General features: G+C 34.5%; 3 protein-coding genes across 3 annotated transcripts in view; 2 read left to right on the top strand and 1 right to left on the bottom strand.

Moving 5' to 3' along the window:
- The window catches only part of LOC123532693 (uncharacterized), a 30,189-nt gene extending 24,887 nt beyond the window's left edge, over positions 1–5,302 (top strand). The window contains exons 3-7 of the mRNA XM_053518177.1: positions 2,019–2,090; positions 2,365–2,388; positions 3,469–3,578; positions 3,708–3,893; positions 4,376–5,302. Of these exons, the coding sequence (XP_053374152.1) occupies positions 2,019–2,090; positions 2,365–2,388; positions 3,469–3,578; positions 3,708–3,893; positions 4,376–4,535 (552 nt within the window). The 3' untranslated portion in view covers positions 4,536–5,302. The remainder of the gene's footprint in view (positions 1–2,018; positions 2,091–2,364; positions 2,389–3,468; positions 3,579–3,707; positions 3,894–4,375) is intronic.
- Positions 5,303–6,913: 1,611 nt separating this feature from the next.
- LOC123532692 (uncharacterized) lies at positions 6,914–19,411 on the top strand. Its single transcript, XM_045314228.2, has 3 exons — positions 6,914–7,287; positions 13,851–14,120; positions 18,336–19,411. The coding sequence occupies exons 1-3, from the start codon at positions 7,254–7,256 to the stop codon at positions 19,151–19,153; spliced, it is 1,122 nt and encodes a 373-aa protein (XP_045170163.2). The 5' UTR covers positions 6,914–7,253; the 3' UTR covers positions 19,154–19,411.
- Positions 19,412–21,544: 2,133 nt separating this feature from the next.
- LOC123545719 (uncharacterized) lies at positions 21,545–26,114 on the bottom strand. Its single transcript, XM_045332028.2, has 4 exons — positions 24,266–26,114; positions 23,593–23,734; positions 23,264–23,476; positions 21,545–22,670 (listed from the first exon to the last, which is right to left on the bottom strand). The coding sequence occupies exons 1-4, from the start codon at positions 26,036–26,038 to the stop codon at positions 22,393–22,395; spliced, it is 2,406 nt and encodes an 801-aa protein (XP_045187963.2). The 5' UTR covers positions 26,039–26,114; the 3' UTR covers positions 21,545–22,392.
- Between the last annotated feature and the right edge of the window lie 1,773 nt (positions 26,115–27,887).

Genomic DNA, 27,887 nt, shown 5'->3' with positions numbered 1-27,887 from the left:
GGCCAGTTTTTGCCATGGGAAAATAAAAAAAAACTGAGTTATCGATATGAAACAACATATTTCTACCAATACATTCGTTTATAAATAGTTAAAATAACTTTTTAAGAAAAATGAAAAAAAAATTGCCATGGCAATTTTGCCATGGCAAAATCACGAATTTTCTTGCCATGGCAAAATTATTTTGCCATGGCAACACATTTTGCCATGGCAAAAGACCGATTTGCCATGGCAAAACCGCTTTTGCCATGGCAAATGTAATTTTCTCGTACTGATTTACAAAAAAATAGTAATGATATCATATCAAAACATACTAACTTTAAAATAGGGGGGTTAATGTAACAATTTAAGGCAATTTTCATTTTTGTAAAGCGCGTATAAATATGGGCTGAATTTGCCAAATACCGGCGTGGCAAAAAGAAACCGGCGGCTATTTTTTATAAAATTTTGTGATAAACCCTTTAAAATAATACAGTGTCTGAAAAGTTGACTGTTTTTCATTTCAAAGTAATTTCTATTTTCACAATTGCATTTGATACGTACTGGGATATTTCAACTATCTGAAGAGCAAAGGCAAGTTACAAATGAGCCGTGCCATGGGAAAACCAACATAGTGGCTTTGCGACCAGCATGGATCCAGACCAGCCTGCGCATCCGCACAGTCTGGTCAGGAGCCATACAGTTCGCTTTCAAAGCCTATTGCAATTAGAGAAACTGTTAGCGAACAGCATGGATCCTGACCAGACTACGCGGATGCGCAGGCTGGTCTGGATCAACGCACTATGTTGGTTTTCTCATGGCGCGGCTCAAATTGTGTTTAGCTTCGAAATATTCATTCAATTCTAATCTATCAATTTTACAATTTTTTCACAAATATCATGTTACAATTGATATATTCATATCATTCGCTAGGTCAAGAGTATTTATTAAATGTATGCTTATGCTAAAATAACTTTTTCCTAGGGTAGGACAATATTTCCGGGTAAATTTTGACATGTATTAGCCACGCAGAGAAAACAAATGTAATAGATCATATAATAAGAGTTTTGAAAAATTCCAATTTTAATAAAAATCTGATTAACCTCTTTTTTATATCAAATGTTTATATTTAATTTAGTATTGTGTATGCTAACCTATAATAACTAGATTGTCAGAAGCGTACATCTTAACATTTTGAATCATTCCTCAGCCGACTTTTCTTCCCACGAAAAACCGACACCTAGTGTCCTATGAGAAGCAAGGACTCAAAGCCAAATTCTAAGAACGTCACTATCAAAACAGCTAGAGTCTAAGAACGCCACTATTAATACAACACCCTACAAGGAAATTTATACACGAGATCGCGACCGAGCTTGATTCGAATCTATCTTTTTCGAATTGTAAATTTAGAATTCCCAGATGGATCAGTCAAATACATAATATGTAGATATTCAAAAAACCGTTAAAAGTTCAGTTGTAAGTAAAATTTCCCCATCACCCTACTAATAAGTTTGTAGATACACTAAACGCAAATCATAACCATAATTACATTTTATTCTACTCTAAAGTCACGTTATAATGAATTTTAAAAATGGTGAGTTCTCTTACTCTCACATATTTGCGACTTCTTCTCCTCAAAAACTCTCCAGTCAGCCCAGAAAACACGAAAACAACTCTTATTATACCAGTTACAATATACCGAAAGCTATCCCCCCCAAATATGGAATGCTGTGTCATAGAATATAGCATTAGCCTTGTCAGCTAGCCTAAGGTATCTTAGACCTACAGATTTATTGAGCTACATGTTGGAATACACACTAACCCTATGGCTAGTTGACACCAGCAATATGCAGAAAGTAACAGAGATTTTCTTCTATTATGCACTCTAAGGGAAAGAAACTGAGACAACGCTTTCGACATAGAAAATGGAATTATGGATATCTCATGTTTTACTTCTGTGCGTCTTATTTAAGATTATAATATTGCGTTTGACAAAACATACAGACGGAGATCTTTAACTGTTGATCTTATTGTTCCCACAGCGTTCTGTACAGTCAGCAAGGAAGATGGCCGATTCCAGCATGTTAGACGAATCGGACCAAGAATCACTCGAGGTAATTTGGTTTTATTTAATATGATTAAATAAAAAGTAGTTCCAATGCGGTTTCTTTATGTACATAACATACATATTTAGATGAAGAGTCAGTGGATTAAACCAGTACGGTCAAGGTCATATTCCGTCCATAAATTGGAAAAGGTAAGTCCTTAATATTGCCAACATATTTCGATAGGTTGAGCAATACTCCAAAAATGTCAGTCCTTGATTATTTTCATATACATTTGTATAGATAACGATACGCTGTTAACATTGTCTTTGACTTTTTCTAGTCCCTATGTAGTGAGGAAATCGAGGTAGGCTGTTCTTTGTCTTGTTGAGTGGCTGCATTTCGAGCTGATGTGGTGTCTTTCACCGGCCCAGTGTTTTGCTGTGTGATTGCAGTTGTGAAAGTTGCTCTGAGCAGCGCATCAAAAAGTTGCTTGCGCTTTTGTTGTCAACTTTTGCATATAACTTTGAAACTTTGTTTAATCTGACATGATCTGCAATAATAATTACTATTATCATTTTCCTATTGTCTTTTGTTAATATGTATATTTCAAGTGAGGGGCATTTGCATCAAATATTACCTCCTTCTGGTCTATGTCTCGTTTTCGATTTCACAAAATCTATCAAATGTTTTCCTATTTTTATTTCGGTTATATATCCGTCTATCCATTCCATTGTCAGACCAAATTTGTGTAGTATCAAAATCATTAATAAGAAAGTTTTGGAAAATATATAACCTGAAAACAAGAAACTGAAATTTTTGGTGACCGACCGATATAGCCATTGCTTGGATTGTTTTGCATATCTGTTCTGACGTGTTTACTTATGAACTCGTTTATTTCTATTTTAAAGAGTGACGTGGTTGCATGCACATTATATTTAGTTACTTTTTTCCAGGCTGAACTGATTCCTATGGTAACTGTATAGCATTGATTTCCAGATATGTCTGACAGCAACTTCCAACCATTTCTTTGTTAATCTATCTCCGTTCATACATTTAATTAAGCATTATATATTTTAGCAGTTAAAAAGAATTTGGTTCCTAGTCCTGGACATTATTCAGTTGATAAGACTTGCATGCATACACTTTCCATTGTAACTTACCTTCCGCGGCCCAAACTTTAGGGTAGGCTTAGGAGTTACCTATTGACCAGTATATTTATTCTGATATTGCAATAACTGGTCTATTTTACTGTACACCACACACTTCTGTCGAACATATTGACCAGTATATTAATTCTCATATTGCAGTAATGAGAACAGTGCTTTTCAAGTATCCTTTTTATGGTCGAGTCTTTTTAAAGAAACATAGAAATAGTTGGTTAAAAATGTTACACCATGTAGTAGGCATGTACATATTTACACTTTTATAACTTTTATTATTATAGAGAACTCTCACGGAACCAACAATCCTTCTTAAGCCTTTTATTAGGGAAACAGATGAACCCAACGACGGCACTTGGACATGTCCCGTGTCCATCCGAGCGTCGGCTGAAAGGTTTGTTCATTATTTCTAGATTTCTATAAAACTCATGTATTTTTGTCACTGCACTTTTTTTGAAAAATGATCTTTTTAGATTTATAAGGTAAATCATACGGGATTGTGAATCTATTGTATATATTTTAGAACAAAGCAGTTTGACTGGGAACGACCAAAAGCTGAACGGAAGGCTTTAGTAGAATCAGCATCAAAATATCAGGCAATATACCTGCAGAAACTGTTGAAAGAGAAAGACAAGGAAATGAAATTGATAACCAACCAATTGATCAAGTCGAACAAGGAAAATGTAGCTTTGTTAAAGGAACTCGAGGGGTACGTACAGAAAATAATATTATAGTTTAAAGATGGAAACAAATATAGATTCGTGTGAAGTTTTGATATTTCTTATTTTAGATGGATAGATTATCTGATATTAAATTCGTACACAAGACTCTCTCTTTTTTATTTCATCAGATTTTTATTATTTGAGCGTCTTTTAATTCATCAAAAACTTCCTGTGTTTCAACGTATTTTTATTTCAACATCTCTTTTTTTGTATTTGAACATCTTTTTGTTTCCTCATATCTAGTTCGTTTTTGAACATTCCTTGTTTCATGATATCCGTTTTGTATTGAACATATTTTTATTTCATGATATCTATTTTGAACAATGAAATTAGTCCCAACGAATATGGATTACCTGAGTACCTGGTTATGCATTTGAATATATCAGTGTAAAATTGTAACACTTAGATAATACATTGACGAGTTTGATGTTTTATCTCTGAAGTAATCCTATGATTTTATTTAACACAGGTATAGAGGAAAGAACTATGACGAGCTATATAAAGAAAATATCACGTTAAAGGAACAGATAGCCCGTGCATGTAGAGAAAATGTACTGCTTGCTGGACAGTTGAAGAAAGATAACAACAGAACTCTACAGAAGTTGAACTCAACCAGAACAGTGTCATAATAAAAAAAAACTTGCACTTACTAAGAAACAGTAATATAATGAATATTAACTAGTTATTTGTATATTATTTTGCAACAGGAAAAAATAGAGCTGCTGCCTCGAATAGCGATATGTTTATTTAAAATCATGACAATCAAATAAACTATATATTTTTATTTTCAGAACAAACTGCAAGACAAATGCAAACGTTATCAATATAAACAAGCACAAAGTATTAATAAGGGTCATCGTAGTCTTGCTCGCAACAAAAAATATTAGAGGGTTTAAACATATTTTAATATCAATAAGATATAAAATAATGCCCAAGTTTTAATTTGTACAATGAGATTTGAAGCTTTAACTCGCTATTTAGAAGTATAGAAGTTTAATTTTGATTTGTTGGTTTTGGGTTGTAACAAAGTACAGGTTATATGCGACCATACAGGACTAAACATTTTGATTTCAAATCTCAAATACATCGAAATATAATTTGGAGGGGTGTGGAATTAAAACTTTTATATCTGCTGGAATCACAGAGACACAGCAAAATCAAGCCTTCAGACCCAGTAGTCGTCCCTTGCGACAATGTGGTCCCAATGCTTGAAACCTTGTTGATTTGTTCTGTAAATTCCACTCGAGCTGTTTTCTGTATTTGTGTTAAAAAGCTAAAAAGACACGCTGAATTGACGGCCCTGTAAACTCAAAATATGACACATGACATCAAAAACACAACAAACCAAAACTGATCAACTATAAAAAATGTATATTAAATATTTTACAAATTGTAATAGTTTATCATCTATATACGTATATAACTGGTACGCAACAACAGCTGGTAATTACATTTAACACATATTCTTTTAAACATTACTAGCCATATTTTAAGAAAAATGAAAAAGGTCTCGATTAATTACATTAAAGTGGTAGCTATACCTCTCAACATACAATTAATCATCGTATTGCCGTAAAATACCCGTATGTACAAACATGTGCAGTTTTACAAAAAAAAAAATATTATAAAAAAGTCCAATTGAGATCAGTTAGATTATATTCAGTTATGAGGGATAAAACATATTACGTATGCGATTTTGAGGTCTTATGAACTTGGATGACCCACCAAAGTAAAATGCTCTTATTTTTAATAGAGTCACTAGCCTTAATGCAATTGATAAACTACACGCATGTTCTAGTTTTAATTATTACATAGCATGATATGTATTACAAGTGGAGAGTAAAGTTAACAAAATAAAAATGTTTGTTAGATTAAGTAAACACAATTATCTATAATTATCTATCACAGACTGAGGAGGAAAATAGCACTATGAGATAAAAGTCATTTAAAATTAATATTTATGTGACATGAAAAACAACGATACAGATATCAGATAATGTACAGAATGATAAAAAGTAATAATTGAAAGCGTTCATGCGCTCTGTACAAATGCAAATTTTCTTGAGATGTATCTCGCTATGCCTGTTATCATTTAAAATAACATTCACAGGCAACGATTCCTAATGGTTTATTGAAATAGTTTAAAAACCTTTTCATCTTTAGCGCAGTAAAATTACACTATCTGAGAACTTCTTAGATTCCATGGCGCGGTACACTTTTGTTATCCTGATAATTCACCTCTGTGGTGAAGTTCTTCAATGAACCAAATGACTTCATCTTGAACAACATGCAATAACTATTTGCCTCTTATATATAATGTCAATGGTATTTGTGGGGCTGGCAGTGAAAAACACGTAAAAAGTATAATAATTTTCCTAATCATTAACAAGCATGTCATTCTCATTACCAGGGATAAAGATGACTTCGTGATGGTTACAATAGACATAGTGGTTTATGGTAAAATTTCCAAAAAATAGTATAGTTTTTTTTGCTATATTTTATGAAGTTGTACTTATGAAAGTGATATTTATGAAAATTTATACACCCAGTCTCTCAAAATCTACTGGTAACAATATTTATCATCATTTTGCCGATCATCTTGATTACGCAAAGCCTAACAGAAAGGTGGAATATTCTGCATGTTCGGATGTTTTGCATATATACATAAAATGCTAAAAGAAGCGTGTTACATCGGATGTTCTGCTTACGTATGAAAGGCCAACAGTTTTGCAAACGTACGCAGAAACTCCGACTGCGGATGTTCTACACGCGTACGCAAAAATCTAAAAGAAACGTAAACTATCAGACGTTCTGCGTGCCTTACAGACACATGCTTTTGCAGTTTAAAATGGCTGTGCATTTAAGATTAATCAATCAAACAGACGAATTAAAAATTTAATATTTCTTTACCCATTTTCTGAACCAGTGGTCTATGTTTTACAGTGATCTGACCACCATTCAGGTTTTGACCCGCTTATTGTCATTGATAGCTTCTACGCAAAAATTTAAATGTTAGAGTTTCCATATACGTACGCAAAACTTTGTGATGTGATTTGTTCCATCGTGGATACGCGAAAATCCAGTTTCTGACTTTTTGCAACAACAGGCAGAAATTTAAAAATTAGAGCAAATATTACCTGACATTTGTCAGGTGCATGGCCCAATATATAGGTCATAATAGCTATTCTACTGATAAGAGCATTTAAAAAGTTAAATTTTCGGTGTCGCGATCAAATACGCAAAAATAATAGACGGTAGATTCATCTGTAGGTTCTGGAGAATAAAAAAAGTGCTGACAGAAGCTATTCTCATGCTCTAATTTTGGCGTTCACCCCGAGGCTGTCAGGATGGATGATTACGGACTTTACTCAAAACCTAAAGGTACCTCTTAACCTTTCAATGATTATGACTTAAGTAATGATGTGTATACTTTGTACACTAAATAACTTTAAAAATACATATAACTATTTACATTCGTCTTATTCTTTTCCATTGAAAACTATGACGTTCATTTTGCATGAACAGCAAAAGGAAAGGCGCGAAATGTTGGTCATCGCTGCTTAGTGTTAACCGGCCGCTGTTTTGACGACGTCCGCATATAGTCAGGGAGAACGTTCCTTAGATGACGTCGCAGTTGTTCCGTCTGGTGAACAGAATAGCCAGGAAGCTGATTTAAATGTGAAATGTGACAAAATATATGCAACTTATAATTCAATATGTTTACAAATGGAAAGGAAATATAATTAAAACTTTCTTTTTCGGTGTTCATGCGAAATGAACGACAGAATAGGATCGGCAACTTAAACATGAATCGCTAGCGCGTAAAAAATTCAAATTCATCACCTTGTGTGCAAATATTTTGATGATCATACATGACTATTAATTTAAGTAAAGTCCGTCTCTTCTTATTTTGGGCCTCAAATAATTAATATTTACTGCATGTAAAAATGTCAAAAATAGCATCATTGATACCAAAATGTTTATATCTCTTGGCATGTTTTTCATTTTCTTGTAAAAAAAGAAAAAAAAAAAAAATGAAGTTAAAAATCAAGATTTTGTGACTTTACCCATAGACTTATTAAAATGGTAAAATGACGTGACGTCAGTTCCAAATTGCTATTATATTGTTATAAGCATATATTGTTAGGATATGAATGTTCCATGCTTGTATTAAGATCCCTTTGTACCATACGTCAGGACATACATGTACATTGTGCTACTATATATCTCTGGTTTTGTATTTAAAACGACAAAATCATTACAAAAACATTTCCTTGGGCATCAAGAAATAAAGGAAAGTATATTTTTACTAGTCTACTCACAGGCGCGTGAAGCTCTATCAACAGATGTTATATAAATATTGCATTCAGGCGCCTCGGTCAATATTCATATATCTCACGGTGAACATTTTTCATATCACCCTCTCAGGAATGCAATATTTATTCTATTATACCGAAAGCTTATAAGGGTCAAAGCATTTACTGGAAAATCAACATAAAAATTTATTTAACATTAAAAAGTAATTACTAACCAAATAATGAAGACAGAAATAAAGAATCTTTACTTGTCAGCACTCATAATTTGTGGCGACTTTGCGGTGTAATAAGACTTTTTTGATAGATTTAGTCGAGACGTTTAATATCGCTGACCGCTATATTTATTCTAATATTTCAACATTGCGACAATCAGTAGCATTCGAAAAACGGCGATAACTTTCTTTTTTCTAAATGAAACATGTAAGTGTGAGCACTCATATTCTTAGTTAGATCATTTCCAAACTTACTGTGGTAGTTTCGATTCAATATTTGATGAAAAATTGTTTTCCAAATATTTTGCACGTAGAAGAAAATTCGGCCATGTTCGCACATGCAAGAGCACCAGAAAAGGGTAATTTAATCCTAACGTAAAATTATATAAGTGCCTCGTCTGAAAATTTATCGACTCAGTCTTTTAATCAATGCGAAAGTATCAATCTCTCAACGGGTGATATGAAAAAAATAATATCACATGCGCAGTAAAACAAAATAACGCTGTTGCGCATGTGATATGAAATTATGGATCATACCACCTGCGCAGAAATTGAAAATAACGATTTTGCGCATGTGATATAAAATCTCTGGGGAATATGATATATTATTCAAGTTAAACTAATGGGAAATTTGCATTGGACATTGATGTGAGGTATAACAAATGCAATTATCACACCCCACCCACCTAATATACTATGAAATAGTACAGACCTGTTGGCAAGTAAATCGCGTATTTTTTAAGTCATTTTATACCAGCTGATAACTCGAACAGCATCTCAATTATCAATGTAAACAAACTTTCAGATGAAAGAAAAAAATATTCATCCTATGTTACGCTGAGCACAACAAACAAAAAAGATATTAAAGCCGTTCAATTTACCAGCTAACTAACACTATCAAAATTGCCGTTCTGTAGTCCGCTATACCTTATCCAGCTTCCGGTTTTAAAAGCCGAGGTAAATCACTTTCGAAAAAAAAACATTAACTCATTAACAATTTTACCAAACAACAAACTTTATTGAACAATTAGATAAAGTCTACCTGCAAACATCCCGAGCCGATAGCAGCCAAAGAAACTTTTGTTTACTTTGGAAATCCCAATGGTTTCAAGAATTGTGACGTATTATTCGTGACGTCATTACAGTTTGAGTATGATGAGGCTCTACTTTGTGGTTTATGAAACACAGTAATCGATCGTTCTGATTTTTTTCGACTTTCTCGACACGCTTCATTTTGATGATAGAATGCTGAAACTAAAAACTAATTTTTTTGGGTTTAAAACTGAAAGATCTATATTAGAATCTGTCAACGGACAGCTTAATATCATTACTTATATTTCAGTTACATGTAGTTTCTGGTGATTTTTTTTTTATCAGTGAAGCATATCTTTCATGATACATGAAATTATACTACTGGTTGATCGTTTCAGATACCATTTTCTTACGATAGTGTTACTAGATGACACAGTTAAATAAATACGCTTACACGTAAGTGATACGTATAATGCGACATGGCCAGTAATATTTGTGTCATACCTACGTTATTAATATATCGGCAGTAGATCTATTGCTATTTGTGCCGCCGGAATCTTTTTAATGGCGTGACAGAATAGCTCCGAATCTCTCGCTTTGCGACTTGAAAAGTATCCATAGTTTACCCAAATGCTGTTTGTTGTGCAAACAAACATAAGCGTTTATTTTGGCGGGAAAAGTGCACGTGCGTTTCATGGCAGATTAAAGTTACGGTGCTTTATTAAATAAAAAAGAAAGAGATACATATTTCTTCTATATATGCAGAAATCAATGTAACAAGGCTTATTTTAATTGTTAGTTAACCTATTTAGATTTACTAACTGGAGAAAAATCTGAATTGTGATCGTCTCGAGTTCAAGGCTAATGCTAATTATTTCATGTAAAGTTTTGGAAAATGCACTGGCGGTATTTGCGTCCTGAAAACTGGTGTGTAAAAACTTAAAAATTGCGGATTTGAATAAAAGAAATACATAATTATGTTAGGTAATCGTAACACCATTCATTGGACTTTACAAAAACTCTTGGACGGGCCTCTTTTTTCATTTAACTTCTGACGTAAGTTATAGCAAATGGATCGCCATGACGTCACGCATAAATACCTGTTTATCTGGTGGTGGGTAAAACAAATGTTTTTACATCGTTTGTGTATGAGATCTGAATTTTTAATTTCTAATAACTGTTGCTCATTTATGGATTTTAAAAATTGAAAAAGTTTTGAAATGCTTACGATTTTCATATTTTCCCATTTAAATATCTGTTTAAAATGAATAACCGTTTTAAATGACATAAGATTTTAATAGTGGCGTAGCGATCCTCCAAACTTTTTGAAAAAACACTGTAAGTTAAGCGTTCATAATTAATCCATTTAATTTCGAAATTATAATCAAAAGTAATCAATAAATTGCTTGTTTTATACGCTTTCCATTGATCAAAAAATTATTGATATTATTTGTGTTTTAAGAAAGTTTAAGCCGTTAGAAAAACATCACTGTTTACAAAAAACATGGACGCTCGGCGTCTGCCTACCCGGTCTTTGTCTTGTCAGTTCTAAAAATAGAAAATACAATGGATTTGTTTACAAACACGATCTCTCCTATACTTGGAAAAGTCAGTTGTTGCAGCACTGTTTACACGTCGTAGGCTAATATTGTAGAAATATTAATTCTTTTAGCGTGTGTAAAATATATTCATTAAACAATTCACCACTTGGGTATCAGTATTCAAGGATTATTTATAGATTCTATAAGGTACATTTTATAGAATTTTATTTCTTTCTCGTTTTATGTTGTTTTGTTTGTTTGTTTGTTTATTTTGTGCCATGAATGACACTTTCCACTTCGAAATTTTGGATCGAATGAACAATTACCATGTTCGTCCATAACTTATGTGATGCAAAGATTCTTAAATTGTTGTTAAGCAATGCCTACGGATCATTCACTCCTGACAAACAGGAAGCTGAACACGGAATGGCTGAATACCAAAACTGCTCATATATATTTTAGGTAGAATATGTAAAATTATGACCCGTTTTGTAAGTACCTTTGAAAATTAAATTGCCGACTTTCAAATAGTGTTTAGCTGACAGCAATCCGTCATCATTTGCCTTCAAAAACGCCGTTAATAAAATCGAATCGAGGCGTGAAGTGCCAACCTTTATCCTTCAAGAGATCTAACCTGCATATATTTTTTTTGATTGAGCTTCAAACACTTTTGGTCTATTGGTGTTTGGAGATCTGCTCAGCGTATCAGTTAAAATTGGTTATGATTACGGGAATGATTGTTTTCTTCAGGCATTTGGTGACTTCTGGCGAATACATACACACGTGATTAGGCAGTTTGTTTTTATTATGAACATTTATACAACCGAAAGCGATTTAGGTACCAGGTATAGATTAAAGTGTATCTATAATAACATTATTTTATAACATACTCGTTGCTATTCCCCGTAAAGTTACACTGGTACCGGAAACGTCAATATTTTTCCATACACTGACGCCTGCATTACATATCGCCATTATCGGGTGCGTGACGTAATTCAGTATGTGTTGTTGCACTATTTTTTTCTATTTAGTTTTGTATTGTCAATCCTATTCAGGCTATTGAACATATTTATGATATTTACGTAATATTTATATGTGTAGATGCGTATGTAATAAAAAGGTTATTATCTTTGCATCGGGAAATATGTACTCGTTCTTCAGCGGAAGAATATTGCGCTCCTAAAGTCGCGCAATATTTTCGCTGAAGAACGAGTACATATTTCCCGATACAAAGCTAATAACCTATAAATATTGACCTTTAGAACATATCAAGCACTTTTATCTAAATCCTTAGACACTTACTTACACTCAGTCTTCATTTCTTCAAGTTCTTCAATTTCTTCACACAATCGATTAGCTCAAGTTGGCAAAACAGAGAAATAATGGATTATTGACTCGTTTCCCAGATAAATCTAGTTTTAAAGGCCTAGATTTTGGCAGTGGGCCAAGGGATTTCTGTCTTCACCAGCACAGTTGGGGGCTAATGACCATCACAGTATGGTTCCAATAAACAAGGGTCATTGTTTATTGGAGAGTCAGTCTACCTTTCAAGTGTATGATCAGTTAGTGAGAAGGGGAAACAATGTAATTTATTTTAAATTAATGAATAATTAATAACATTAAAGTTTTACTAGGATTTTTTTTTGGCATTTCTATGTAAAGAAAAATATTGTTGATCAAACACAATAATAAAATAATCAGAAACTTATTTTCACACTAATAAAATAATGAGAAACTTACTTAAAGAAATATGCAAGTTTTTATTTTTTCAAATTCTGTCTGGAGAATTGTGATATTTCAGAAAAATGTGTCTTTCACTCATTTAAAGCTGGCAGAATACTGTAGATAACATTTGTCTAAAATTGAAAACAGTATGTGCATTTCAAAGTTACAAAGCAAAGCAACATACTAAAAATGAAAATTGAGTGTAGATGGAACACAATAATTTTATATTAACTTGTTTGTCAGCATAAAGAACTCATGAAGTTTTCTCTATACTTGTGTTTTATTATCAGTATTATTTTCAAATTTATTACTGTATCTTTTATCATCCTATATGTAATAAAATGATAATAATAATAATTATTATTATTATAATGATTATTATTATTATTATTATTATTATTATAACATTAAAGTAATAGTTATTATCATCTATATAATATCAAAATAATATTTATTATTATTATCATTCCATATTCACTGAAGAAAAATTAATTTCTTTCAACTCCACTGTACACATCTTCATGGTCTAGTTGGGGTCCCTGCTGTGCTAATTGCCCTCTAATCAGTTACTGTTACATAATCGCTGATAAACAGCAGATAAGATGGGAGTTGTATACTGGATTGGGGGGGGGGGGGGGGGGGGGGAACACTTATATAGTAGTGAATCTAGGCCTTTAACAGGATAAATGGTCAATTGTTCATATTCAGGAGTCAATAGTCATCCAGGAAAAAATAAGGAGTCTATTGCTCATTCTGTTGGACCTTTTTAGTTACGTTTTCATCCAATCATAATGACAAATAATAACACAAACAATGGACCGGCGATTTATATAAGGAGTCATGCAATAAAATGACAGTAGATCTACCTTGATATGCAATGTTGTATTCGGCTTGTGTGTATTTTGCCAGACCTAGATCTCACAAGGCCTCCACGGGAGTAGAATGCATCATTGCAGGTCAAGGTTTTGTTTTAATACTATTTTAGACTTACATTTCATAACCTCTCATGACTCAATCAAACCGAGTCTGCTATTATTCTTCTTGGTTGCATTCTTTGCTTCCAAAGGATCTTTTTACAGATTTTATTACAAGTAAATATAGATCTTTGTTACTTACAGACACCGAAGATCAATGGCAAAGTGAAAGTATTTCTACATCCAAGGCAGGCTGTGGTATCCAAAATAATGGGTTCACTATTTTTAAACGCGTGTTTTCAGCGCTTCTCATCCTTGGAGATGTTGTGATCGACTGGACGTCATTGGCTGATGTCATTGTGGGAACGATTTCTGATGAAAGCGCACTTGCAAAAAATGAAAATTTTACGTTCTCCTTTCCAGCGTTTAAGGATGCAATTCAATTATTTAACAGCAGTGCAACGGAAAAAGACAGTGAGTAAATAAATATGTACATTTTATGAAATATTTACACAAAATTGTCTACGCAAATGGATAAGTAATGGAACTGACACATGGGAATGTTAGCCCTATCGATATTTAGTACGAGTGAATTAATTTTACACTTAGGACCATTTTTAATCCGACACTTTAAAATATGTTTCAATGTAATGGTTAAAGTCTATAAATAAAGTTTGGATACATTAGCTGTACATAAATCATAGTCTTTCAACCGTTTCGATCAGGTAATTTTGCGCTTGGTGCGTACATGATTTCAACACTTTGCACGAGGAAATGTTGGTAAGCAAAATTATCTATTTTATTTTCTTTTATTTATTTTACAATTCTATTTACTTTAAAAAAAAACATATTTCAGCTATTACATTTTTATAGTTAGGAAGAATATCCAAGAATATCGGTCGTATAACCGGCACGTTGCAAGCCAATCATTCACTCAGACACATGAATCTATTCACAATAAATTATAACACAAATGTACATTTTTCAGTGAAATTTTAGGATTGAGTTATTCTCTTTTCAGGGTGTCCGAGTCTTGGCAAACATGTATCCACCACGGCTAACCTTCGGAAGAAGTTTAAGCCACAGGTGGAGTTGATAGTAAGACCTGGCAGCCTCGCAAAAGGGTAGCAATGTCTGCCCAGGATGTGTGGATCGTTTTAGATCATCTTCGAGACAGTTTCAAGACCGGGACATGCACTATGAGGGCACATGATAAACACGTAGTCGACAAACAGTCGCCAGACGGCTCCGCGAAGAGGGAATAAAGCTAGGTTGCCACCACGTCACCGACAACAGCGGGGGCAATCGACCTGCCGACACTAACGTTGTGACATTTGTTGAGTGGTCAAATGTCCTGTTGAATGTTCAAATGTCATGTTCAGAGACAAGACTCGGTTTAGTCTGTACCACAACGACGGAAGAATGCGAGTATACACACGTCGAGGTGAAAGATTGAACGACGTATGGCTGTTTCAACGAAACCAGTATAGCAGTGGTTCCATGATGGTATGGGCCGGATATATAATATATATATAATATAATTATTATATATATATTGTCGTTACACACCAAGCTAGACTTGATAGGTGTTCGCGCGAACTTTAATGCAGCTATGTACCAGGTACATCTTGGTCCCTGTCGCAATACCGCACATACGAGCCGGTGGACGTGGCATGCAGTTGCACCAGCCTACGCACGACACAGATATTGCTGCAACAACAGAACGGGCGGCAGCTGCATTTCCCGCCGGATCTTAGTGTTATTGAGCACCTGTGGGACGAGCGGAACAGGTAAGTATGGAATCGATTCAATGCCTCTTGCAATTTCCGTGAACTGGAACAGGACATTGTGCAGGAATGGAAGAATATTCCCCAGTTGGTCATCCGGAACTAAGTGCTGCTGATGAGGCACAGGTGTGTGCATGTTGTGAGAGGACACTCGAAGTATTAATTACTCGGACGCACAAACTGTTTTGTGATTCATTTATTCGAATTTTACAGTGATATTATTTATTTGTTAATTTTATACCTATATGTTTATCAGTTGGGATTAAGATTCATGTGTTTAATCATTTATATTCAAATTATGCAAAAAAATGGTTCAAAACTAATTGAACAACGCGGCATTATATAGGTGTGTGGTTTGAAATGGTCCTAAGTGTATATGTAAATTTTGAAAAAAGTATTATATAGATATTTTAGCTTTCCAAACGATGTGATAATACTCAGTCTATTGTCTTTCTTAAACTATTTAATAGTTAAGATATTTAATAGATCTAGTTAAGATGAATTAAAAATGACCTTTTGTTGTATATATTATGTTTGTCTATCTTGTAGATGTCTGTCTTGTAAAATGTGAAAAATTTGCTGAAATCACTTCTGCATGATAAAACATAAATACTTTACTATCAGCCCTTTAAGACTAACGCAAACCGCTTAGTAATCTGTATTTATTTGGCTATTGTTTCATATAAAGTTTTCATTTTCTAGGAACGAACTGAATTTATTCTTGTATCAAATTTCGCCCATGTATGAAGAAAGAAATAGAATATTTCAGAGTTGAAATCTGAGGCGGCATATTTATGACAAATTAAAAGATCGAAATTCAAATTTTCGAAAAGATAAATATCGAACTGATATTGCATTTTGAGCAAACTTGAAGATCGATGTTGAAATTAAATGAAAACACCAAAATTTGAGCTTGACTTCGAAATTAGAGTCAGTTGAAAATTAAAATTCAAGCTTTTAATGCTAGCATGAATTTCTATTCAGTTGTCATTACGAAAATTTGAATTGCGATAATTAAGCTGGCTCTTAATTCAATACTGCTAGATGTTCTGGTAGAAAATCTAAATTTTGATGTTCGAGCTGGTTCGACATACTGTGCTAGATTTTCGAAACGTCGAGAGGGCTCGAAATTATATTCAATGCAAGATCGAAATTCAGCTGTTTTAAAAGCTAGTTTCACATTTAGTTACAGCTTTCAATTCGATTGCTTTGAAAATTCATGCAGGTTTGAATTATAATACCAGAAGTAGTATATTTAGCTTCATAGAATCTTGAATAGTGAGTTTTTCGTTCGGGCACGATTTCTAAAACATTGAATTATGATCTTGAGCAGATCCAAATTTCAGTATAACATCTAAATTCAGCTTTTCAAAATTTGAAGAATGATTTTTGAGCTGGCCCGACATTTATTTCTGGCTTATAAATATTAGTGTCAGTCTCTGAACAGGCTTTTAATTCAATATCAAGTAGAAGTTTGCCTTTTGTGATAAGAATTTCGAGCATAGAGCTGGTTCGAAATCATAAATGCTAATTCGAAATTAGACGTTTTGAAAATTTTAATTTCGGTCTTCTTGGGTGGCTTGGGACTGAAATTCAGCAAGTCATGAAGTTGAATTTTGATCTTCGGGCCGACATAAAATTAAAAGCTTGTTTGATTTTGATAACGAATGTGTAACTTCGCAGAGAGCTATTTAAAACTTTTATTTCATTATAATCTTTATCAAGTAAAGTATTTCAAAAGCGAGCCACAGTATGTTTGCAAAGTGATTCTTCCTCTGTCATTGTAATTGTGTTTGTTGGCAGAGAAGGCCGTTATTATATCACCATAAAACTTTTAGGTTCCGATCGGTTGACCAATACAGGGATAATAATATTTGTTTTGGATATTATTTAACGTCTTCAGAAGCCTGCAGGGATGTTTGTGACCAAGATCAGATCTAATTTTCCCATTTATTTGTATAACTGAAATATTATTAGGGGTATACAAAACATAAGCGTTTCATTGAAAGCCCTTATATGGATAAGAATCTGTAATACTGTTAAAATGACCCTTAGATAACAAATATCACAAAATGCAACGGATCTAAAAGGTATTGTCCGTAAGTATTGACCTGGCACTCATGAATATTCCGTTTATTTCCGTAAATTAATTCTCGGTGTCCGAACATGAATGACTATAAGATATATATAATTTCTTGTAAACGTAATGTCACATGTGCAGGTAGCTGTGCGGCAAAAGCGTTTAGCTGCCACGCTCAGGGTTGTTGGTTCGAGTCCTACGTCTGACCGAATCTTTTTTATATATTTTATATGCAAACTAACCATCAAACGTATCGTGATTTTTATTGTCCATTTACTGAATGTTATCATATTTAACCGTTGTAGAAAAAGTGGAATAAAATGGTTTTAGAAGGATCATATACAAACATACAAAGTATATATATATATACTTGTCACCAGCTTTTCCCGAAAATAAATACTACAGGAGAAAAAAAATAAAATTCATTAAAATATGATGCATCAAATAGTGTAACAATAAAACAGGCATCGATAAAATTACATTGTATCAAAAATTATTTATTGTAATTTTCGAACCCGTGGTAACATGCTTGGAAGTCAGGCACCTTACCACTGAGCCATCGTATCATCGGTTAACTGTATCTGTTACTTCAGTAATATAGATATTTTCAAAATACAAATATTGCGTAAATTAACGAAAACATCCGAAAATATTGACGAAGATTTATGAGTGCCAGGTCAATACTTACGGACAATAACTGTGCCATAATTGCCGTAAATAACTACATCTTATACTATTAACATTTTCAAATTTTTGTTGTGTGAAGTATTCATGCGTTCATACATGTATGAATGAAATTGCTTACGTTTACTTTCTTTTCAGAATGCGGTTCCTCTTCATTTAAAATAACGATTTGGTACAGCAGTTTCGTACTTTTTGGCTCTGTGTTTGCCCTAGTCAAATTGCTGAATATCATTGGAGAAACCCGACGTGAAATTTGCGAGAAAAAAGAAAAAGGGAAATCGTTTGGATTCCAGCTGCTACACGGCTGGACAGAAACTTTGTATGCTCTTTTGTTTGAAGACCTCCCACAAAACTTTTTGCTTTTGCTATACTCCATGACGTGTAAGCATAATGCTTTAAATCGTACAAAAACTTACGCTTCAATGCTTGGTTCTTTTGTGAAAAATGTCTTTCGAAAATCAACATGTAAACAAAAACCTGGCTGCTCTTTCTGTCGTCTATATGCTTTTGATATTGGTTGCATGAACTTCACTTGTTTATCTTTCGTTTTTTGTTCCTGTTGTTCCGCCGCACAAAATTACTATCCTGATGGAAGTTTAGTTGAGGTTAAAATGAAATTGGCAGATGGAAATTTAATGAAGGTCCAAAAGCCAATTGAAAAGGTTAAAGACCCTTGTATGTGTTGCGTATGTGTTGAGCTTGAATGGGGATATGAGGTGAATATTCCAGTTGTATGTTCGTGTTGTCGCTGTATCTTCATTAAACAAATGGGGTGCTTTGATAACACATTTGAAAGCAAATGCTGTAAGCCGAACTACTACGGTTGTTGTGGTAAAAAGATTGAAAAAGACCCAATATACTTAGAGAAATATATCATCTTATGTTATCTGATCAACATCGTCATATTTGTCATGCATATTCTTGGTACAAATCTGGGTGATGCGTTTAGTCTGTAGACGAGCATTAAATTTATCATTCTGGAGTTTAGCTTTGCTTGTTTCAGCCTGTTTTGTTAAAAGACATATATCGGAAGCAAACTTCGGAAGAAATTACCATAAAACAGTATCTTTATCAAGAATCTTATTGACAGTTTTAACTCCATTCAAATAACTTTGATAGTTTGTAAATTCAAATTCAATTACAGATTGAACTGTAGCTTTTCATATTTAGAAATAAATGTTTGTTTTAATGTGTGAGATGCTCCTTAATTATATTTGTATATGTAATTTCATGTGTGTCGTGCGACATCATACCATATATGGCTTCTTTCGGATTAAGCTTCCCCGAGAGCTGTATTTGGAGGACGTTTTCGTTTTTTTGGGAGCTATATACGGAGGAGTTACAGAGGAGCTATATAAGCAAGAATATACAAGTCCGGATATCAATCCCTTAACATGGATTAAAATGCTAAAGTAGAAATGTTAATGTATTACAAAACACGAGAACGAGGCACAGAGTCGTTTGGACAAATGTTTATATCCCCTTCACTTTGGAGGCGAGCATCTGTGAAAAAGGGGTACCATTTTACCGAAAACCGCCCAACTTTGCAAAAATGGTATTTTATCTTTACGTGTACGCGACTATGACAACTCACCGAGAGGAAAATACATGGCCCAAGTATATCTTAAGGTTGACTTTCGGTTATTTATAAGTAAATGGTCCCTTGGAAATCTATATTTATGTTTAATGAATTCATATAATGATGTTTGAAATTTAGACACAAATCCTATGTAATCAATAAATGGCTTTCTATATAAAAACATAAAAGGTAAGGGTAGATTTCCCGGAATCACAGAGCACCCAAAACACATTCACACAGCCATGCATCGCAAAGAAGCCACGCGACAAAAAGACACTGTAACTAAAAATATAGCAAACGGATTGCTTAAAAAATCAAAAAATCTTACAATAAGTACGTTTTGATTACATGTAAAATACAAAAGGTCTCCCTAAACCGAATAGACAGCAGCGCAAACATAATAAATGTTGGAATGCGGCGTTTTAAAAGTGGTACCGGTATATGGATTTAATAGGCACGAAATTGAGAACAAAACTGATATAGCCGCATTTATTACCAAGTTTCTATGTCAGGAAGGTGCTCGCTCGTTCGATCCATATGTGGAGTAATATGTTATCTACGACTTTACTAAAATTGACTTCGCCTGCCAGCTCCGATTCATGTTGAGGAATTGTATTTTATTAGCGCAGAACTAGTCAGTACTGGGACGAATTCTAGGAACATTTATAAAGTAATATAGCTGTGATGCTGAGTAATGATACGGGAATTAAAACCGCAGTTGTAAAGCAGAGATATGACACTTCGTCAGATGTTTGCGTACACCAAAAACACAATTAGGTCCTTTTTTAAAAATCATCCATTTTTATCTTAAATATACATTAGAATAGAACAAAACAGAACAGAACAAAACAGAAGAGAATAGGACAGAATACCGCTTTCAAACACGTATTGTTAGATCTGTTTACTTAATATCTTGTATACAAATTATAAACAACTAAGCCTAAAAAGATTCAAAATCACGAATACCATTTCGCAAACAATATTGGCGCACTGTTTTTACTTTTATATTTGAGGTATATTTTATATTTTCAATTTAACTGTTCACATTATATGATTTGTGACAAGACAAGATAGCAAGTGGTCGTAACTTGCTTCAACAATAATTTATTTATATCCATCTGAGCTGTGAAATTTAAGTGGTTGATTTAAATCCATTACGAGCTTTTTTTTTAAGAAAAAAATTCACTCCGAGCGCTCGACTCACGAGATCTATTTGCCAGTGTACGATATTTTATCTATTTATTTATTTATCTATCATATTTAGAGCGCATAACATCATATCTCGAGCAAACGACAATTTATTTTGAGCACACGACATCTTATTCCGAGCGTATGCCACCTAATCTCGATTGCACGGCATCTTATCTCAAGTGCACGACTCCTTATCTCGATTGCACGGCATCTTATCTCAAGCGTACGACACTTTATCTCGATTGCACGGCATCTTATGTCAAGCGTACGACACCTTATCTCGATTGTACGGCATCTTATCTCAAGCACACGACTCCTTACCTCGATTGCACGATATATTATTTCGAGCGGACGATATCTTATATCGTACGGGGAGTTTTGAAATACAGAATATCACATACTATGGAACACGCTGTACTTATGTACTGAATTTGAAATCAAATGTACACCAGTCGCAAAAATCTTTCTAGTAGAAAAGGTAAATAACGTGGTTTGTTGCGCTGCAGATACATCGTACCTTTAGGTCAGAATATCAAAGTTAAGTTAAAGCTGCTAACAACACCCACGCTGACAATAACTAGCAGTGCAAGCATGAATACACTGGCAAGTCTGTTATTTGGTGGTGCCAGTTTTTCCCTTCCGTTTGCCGCATCTCTCTCTCCATGTCCAAACGAATTAAACGTAAGAATAGTTTCACTCTTCACAAATTTATCTTTGAATTTAGAGGTAACTGGGTTATTCTACAACTAGCGTTAACTTTCGTTGTACTGATTCTGATAATAAAAATATAACAAATTCAAATAGATTTTTTGTGGTTTATATTCACATAACATTAAGTGGCACACATCATGATCGGCCATGAAAAAATTGATGTAAAGGACCTGAAATATGACATTGGAAAGATTGACCCAATGTAAATTTTTCCACTCCGTGACGTTCTGAAAATGAGCCAAAACGTTTTAATTTTACCAGATTTTGTCCCAAAATCACTTGAAATGTATTAGTGCCTATGAGAATATTAACTGAATACAAGAAAAAACGAATTTGGAGCTAAAAAACTAACAAAACTCAATATTATTCATATCAAACTGAAACAGTCTCATTCAAAGTGATTTTTAAAATTCTTTTATTTCAACATGGTTTTAAATTTGTGTGATGTGTTTCTCTATATAGCTACATTTCACGCCCAGATACACATTGAAAAAAATTCTAGCACAGCATATATTTAGAAAGCAATGCTAAATTAAGATTTGACCATTGTTTCGGTATGGAATGAGCATTCTGGAGTGGACGTTTGCGTCACGGTATTGAATTTGTGTCCTGGAAATGGTGTTTGCGCGTAATATGTCACAGTATGATAAAAAAGTAATTAACACAAATACGTCTTAACAAATTGAAACCAAACAGTAACATAATTGCATTGGATTAAATGTTCAGGTGATCTTTTACATTTCTCCAAATCTCACTGTCCACCTGGTAGTGGCGCGTGATTTTCTTGGGAGGCGGAATCAGCGTGAGCACATCATCCATTGCATAAACACACACATCCTCCATCCTTGGCCAGAAGAACCTACTGTCACCAACACTATGTAATACACTGACTTCAAGACCGTCACCGTTAGACTCGACGTTCGTGATTAACCCAGGATAAGGCACGTTATCGTACTTCACCACACAATACTGATGGAGAAGGCTGTCATCAACTGAAATAAGTAAATTCAATGATATCGACGATTGGCTTACTTGCGCTACTTATATAGCATTACAACCATATCATATGATATTGATTTTTACCCATTGCTAGTATTAATTTTAACTCTTTACTATAGCTACATGTATATGTTATTATTAAACACATTCTGTAATTAATCCATGTTATAAATTTTTAAATTACAACCAACTATGATAAGTAATTCTATTTATGTAATATTTAATCTCTTAATTTATTTGTGTTATCCTTATTGTGATATTCTTATGAGGTATTTGCTATGTCATAACAGCACTACATCTCAAGGACCACAAGGAAACAAGGGTTTATTTTTAACCCTATTTTGTGTTATCCTTGACATTTAATGTTGACTTGACATGGCTAATCTATTAATCAATGAATATTTAATTTAGACATGTTTTAATATTATAATTGCCATGTAAATATATACATTTTATGTTGAATAAATCTATCTATCTATCTATCTGTCTATCTTGTGTAAACGATTGTGAGGCTTATTTTGTAAGAAACCATGAGTTACATGGAACAGCGATATGGAGAGAAAAGCCATAGAAATAGTCCACCTACCTGTGATATCTGACAAGACGCTTGTGGATGGCAGAGGCTGGTTACTCGTGGGTGGCAGAAGCTGGTCACTTGTTGGCGGCAGAGGCTGGTCTTTTTTGGGCTGCAGGGGCTGGTCACTCGTGGGCGGCAGAGGCTTGTCACTTGTGGGCGGCAGAGGCTGGTCACTTGTGGGCGGCAGAGGCTGGTCAATCGTGGGCTGTAGCATCTGTGACTCTGTATTCAAATACAAATAACAATGTAAGATTAACCTTTCGAAACAATAATGCAATAATTACAGGCATATAATTGTTGACCGAGTTATATTTTAAACTAAAGACTGTATAAATTACCTGTACTTGAGCATGGAAGCAGGAAATCGGTATCTATTGAAAATTTGTTCACCGTTGGGGAATAACAGTTGCATGCCATTGGCGCCTTGCAAAAGCAGCTTACGTCCCGATAGCTGATCACGTGCTTCGATGTCGAAAACACCTGCAATAGAGATGAAAAAACGACCCGACAATGGCTTACATAAATGCATACATAGTCTGTACATTGCTATTACTATTAACATGTATTTAGTTGTTTGTTTGTTTTAATGGGTTTTAAGGCTTTTTCAACATTACATCAGTCATATCACAGCGGTCAATTAACCTGCTCACACTGTTCCTGCGCAGAATCAGCCGACCTGAACGGTTTACCAGTACTTAGTGCACATACTCCCACAAGTAACTGACAACTTCCATACTTGAATCAGAGGTAGGGAGCAAATGGCATAGAAATAATTTTATGACCAATCACTACATAACTAATGTGGCCGACAGGCCGAGCCGAGGCTAGATCTTGGGACCTCAGGGTTGCAAGACAGGGGCGTTACCACGTGGCCATGGGGTATTTAGTTAATGAGCAGTTAATGGTTATTATATTACATAATACTGCTCTTGTAATTAGCAATACTTCGTCAAGTTTGAGTATAATATATAGACATTAATGTTTCTTTTGAAACAAGGAAAACATTCATACCTGGTGTATTTTCAATGTTCCTTTAACAGTATGTAGATTGTGGTTTGTAGACACCGAAAACTGCTCGTCTGGTATGTAGAACATCTGTACGTGTAGGTTGGTGGTATTCAACAGTGTACATAGTTGCTGTGCTCCCGTGACATCCGTTCCATGACTGACAAGTCGGTCCGATGCACGTTTGACCACGGCTCCCACGCCGTCAGGAGCGCCCTTTCCATGACCTGCTTCAGTGTAGCTCCAATTTACTGACCTGAATCCTAACTCAAATGGAACTGATGACATCATATAAAAGTTTTCTTTGTTTTTATACTGGGTTGTGGGGCCGTCACTCAAGAAGAATACATTCACTTTATCAGGGTATCGCCCTCTTATCATTTTAAGAACAGGTCGAACATGTGCCCATATTCCCGTTGGGTTATGAGAAAGATTGTCTGATACTGAGCAAAAGGGCTGAGTTTGAGATGCCGTGTATATGACTCCTGTGTGTAGTGACAGTTGTCTCTGAGACGCGCCAAAATGTACCGACTGTATTTCGGACTCGTACCTACACGTTAGGTTCTCCGAAAAATCAACATGTATGAGTACATCATGTGTTGTAAGCTTATCTTTCAATTCACGGATAGCTTTATATTGGTGTTCAATGTTATACACATGTTGACAACAGTTTCTGAGTTCCTTGTCAAACTCGTCACACAAAACTTTCAATGAAAGCGTGTCCTTTTCTTTGACAGTCATTGATGTCATCTTTGTTTCACCATTGGACATTTTTACCTCGACACGTTTAGTTTTCCGCTCAAAGAAATTGACCATCTTGCTTTCATCAGATTCTTGTATGAGATCTAGCCGCTTATCTTTACAGCGAGGGCATACGCGATACATGCAATCTTTACTGGATGTATCGCACACAACTTTCTTTATTATATCAGACATGTTTTCTGTTTGCAACACATGCTCTTCCTTAAGTCGCCTTGATTTCATTTGCAAGTTTTCATGTCTGCGACATAAGCAAGTCTCCCTGTCCTTTTCAGTTGGTGGTCGTATATGAAATGGCCTGAGACGGCAAAACATGGCATAGGACATGCTTTTCTTTTCTTCTACAAGGAATTTCATATGCAAATTTTTCATAGTGTCATTTAACAAACGTATTTGTTTCTTCACTTTATGTTGAGTTTTTGTGGACCGTTTACCTGCTTTAACCCTGCTATTATCGTCTCTATTCAGAAACTCAGAAACAGACTGTTTCATGTTTGCTACGAGGGCGTTTTTCTGCGTTTTTCGCATGAATGATATATTGTGATCAGCAACCTTTATTCTCCTGTGTGTGATTTCCAAGGTCTCTCTGGCATACTTCTGCAAACGATATTTCTTTAGCAGTCGGTTGCACAGCACAGCTTTTGTGATTACTTGCTTTGACTTTTCACTCCTGTTTAACCTGTATTTCTTCTTAATGCTCTCAAGTAGTACATTATGAAACAGCAGCATCTTTCTAGCCTTTTCAGCACTATTTGGCCCTTTGAATATCATTTTTACTTTCATTCTTGGTGAATTTGGGTCAATGTTTTTTTCTTTAGCCCTATATAACCTTTTTCTTAGTTTTTCATTGATTTTCTTCTGAACTTTCAGTTCTTGCTCTAATTTCTGCATCTTTCTATATGTCTTTGATCGTTCACGTTTGAACCGTTTCCTTCCCATTTTCTTCTTTTCTGTAAGACTTGAACTTGAGGCTAGCTCTACTGAAGGTCCTGGTGACACTGTAGGTTGTTTTTTCTTCATTTCACGCCAATACTTTCGACGCCGACGGCGATCTCTTTCCGATATGTCGGCCACCAACTTTACCAGTCCGTCCGCCTTCTTTATCTCTTTCTTTCATTTTCTAGGTACTGTTGGTATTTTGCTGGGTTCTGCTTCATCTTTTCCCTGTATATTCTGGACCTCTCTGCCCCGGAAAGTGGCATCTTTGTGTGCTATCTCTTTTACTTCTCTATAAAAAATCTTCAAGGTGTCCCTGTTATTGAGAATGTTGTCTGTTAAGTTCTGGATTTCCTCCCGCCAGTCTGCCTCCTCCTCTGCAGTTAGTGTATACTTGGTCAGGATGTCCAAATATTTCTCCAGACAGCCAATATTTTCTTCTAGAATTTTTTGTTCCTTTGCCAGGTCTGTTGCTGTTCTTGGCGAGGATTTAACACAAATAGGTACAAATTATCATAGTACATAGCTTTAGCACCATGGACATGCAAAGAATAGAAATACACGGAAAGCAAAACTCTTTTTGTATGGGATAAGTATTATCATCATATATATCAACCCTAACCCTAATATTTCATGTATACTTTACAGCTGAACACATTATTAAGGATCATAGATTCTACATTTTTATATTTTATTTATAACGCATTAATTATTGCCGTAAATAGTCAAACCGAAGTTAATATTTCCATTCCGTGACGAAAACGTCCGTACCGCGACAAAAATAATCGTCACGGAGTTGAATGTCACGGTATTGAAAATTCATACTTCGATTTCATGTAGCCTATGACTATGTAAAACTTGCAATTGGCGGGTTTTTTCAAATCGAAAGATAAACAGATCAGGCAATCGAACACATTAAAAGCATGTCAATATATACAATAGTTTGACAAAAATTGAATATACGGAGTGGAAAGGTAGAAAAGGTACGGCTCATATTTACCTGCTTCAGTGTTATTCTCAGCGGTTGACATCTCTAAGATGGCGGAAAAAGAACTTGCACGTGGAGGTAAATGACGTCATCAGTCATTGCGTCATTGAAATTGTTTACTCTTCGTACACACATTCAAATACTTGATAAAAACGGATGATGTCGCGGAGTGGACTGCAAATCCTTGGGACAATTTTAAATAAGCAAAAATAATATTTTTTATTCTAGATATGCATTTGGTGTTGTTTATTATTTTAATAGACCTATTTTTTTTTGTTTAAAACTTCATTTTAATAAGAATGGACATTGGATGTTTACCATTATATCACATTGAAAGTTATATATTGGGGTTTGGGACATGGGATTTTTCTGGTACCTATGTATTTTATATTCCATGAATAGCTGAAAAAGAGCGGGATTTAAGTAAAAACACGATGCAAACATATTTTGTTGACTTTATTTAATGCAACTTACTATAATATGTCCGCATAATCATGCTTTTATTAGTTTTACAAGTAAAGAAACTCATGGGACACAAAATTTACGCTAGTTGTAGAATAACCCAACTATAAAATTATGTGACCTAGGGATATTTCGGTATGATTGCATTCACTAATACATCATCTGTCTAGGAGACGTGAGGGGTGAAGCACTCATGAACAGACTCGATTAAACCGAGTCTGTTATTACGTTGCTCGGTTGTGTTCTATGTTTCTAGAATATTTATTTACAGATTTCATTTACCATCACAACAGCTGTCTTAAAGTGCCATGTGGCGGCTGTAGAAGTGTCCCCGTACGTGGACTCGGTGTTATTACATTTTCTGTTCCTACTGGGATCATGGGGTACATTCATTTCTGCTGTAATAGAATTCGTTTTAAACTGGTGCTAGGGGATATTTAGGGTATTGCACATTGTATTTTCTCTCATGAACAAACCCGGTCA

The sequence above is a fragment of the Mercenaria mercenaria genome, chromosome 11, assembly GCF_021730395.1.
Source record: "Mercenaria mercenaria strain notata chromosome 11, MADL_Memer_1, whole genome shotgun sequence".
Classification (NCBI taxonomy): Eukaryota; Metazoa; Mollusca; class Bivalvia; order Venerida; family Veneridae; genus Mercenaria; species Mercenaria mercenaria.
The sequence above is the reverse complement of the archived record's forward strand: the minus strand, read 5'-3'. Positions and strand labels throughout refer to the sequence as shown.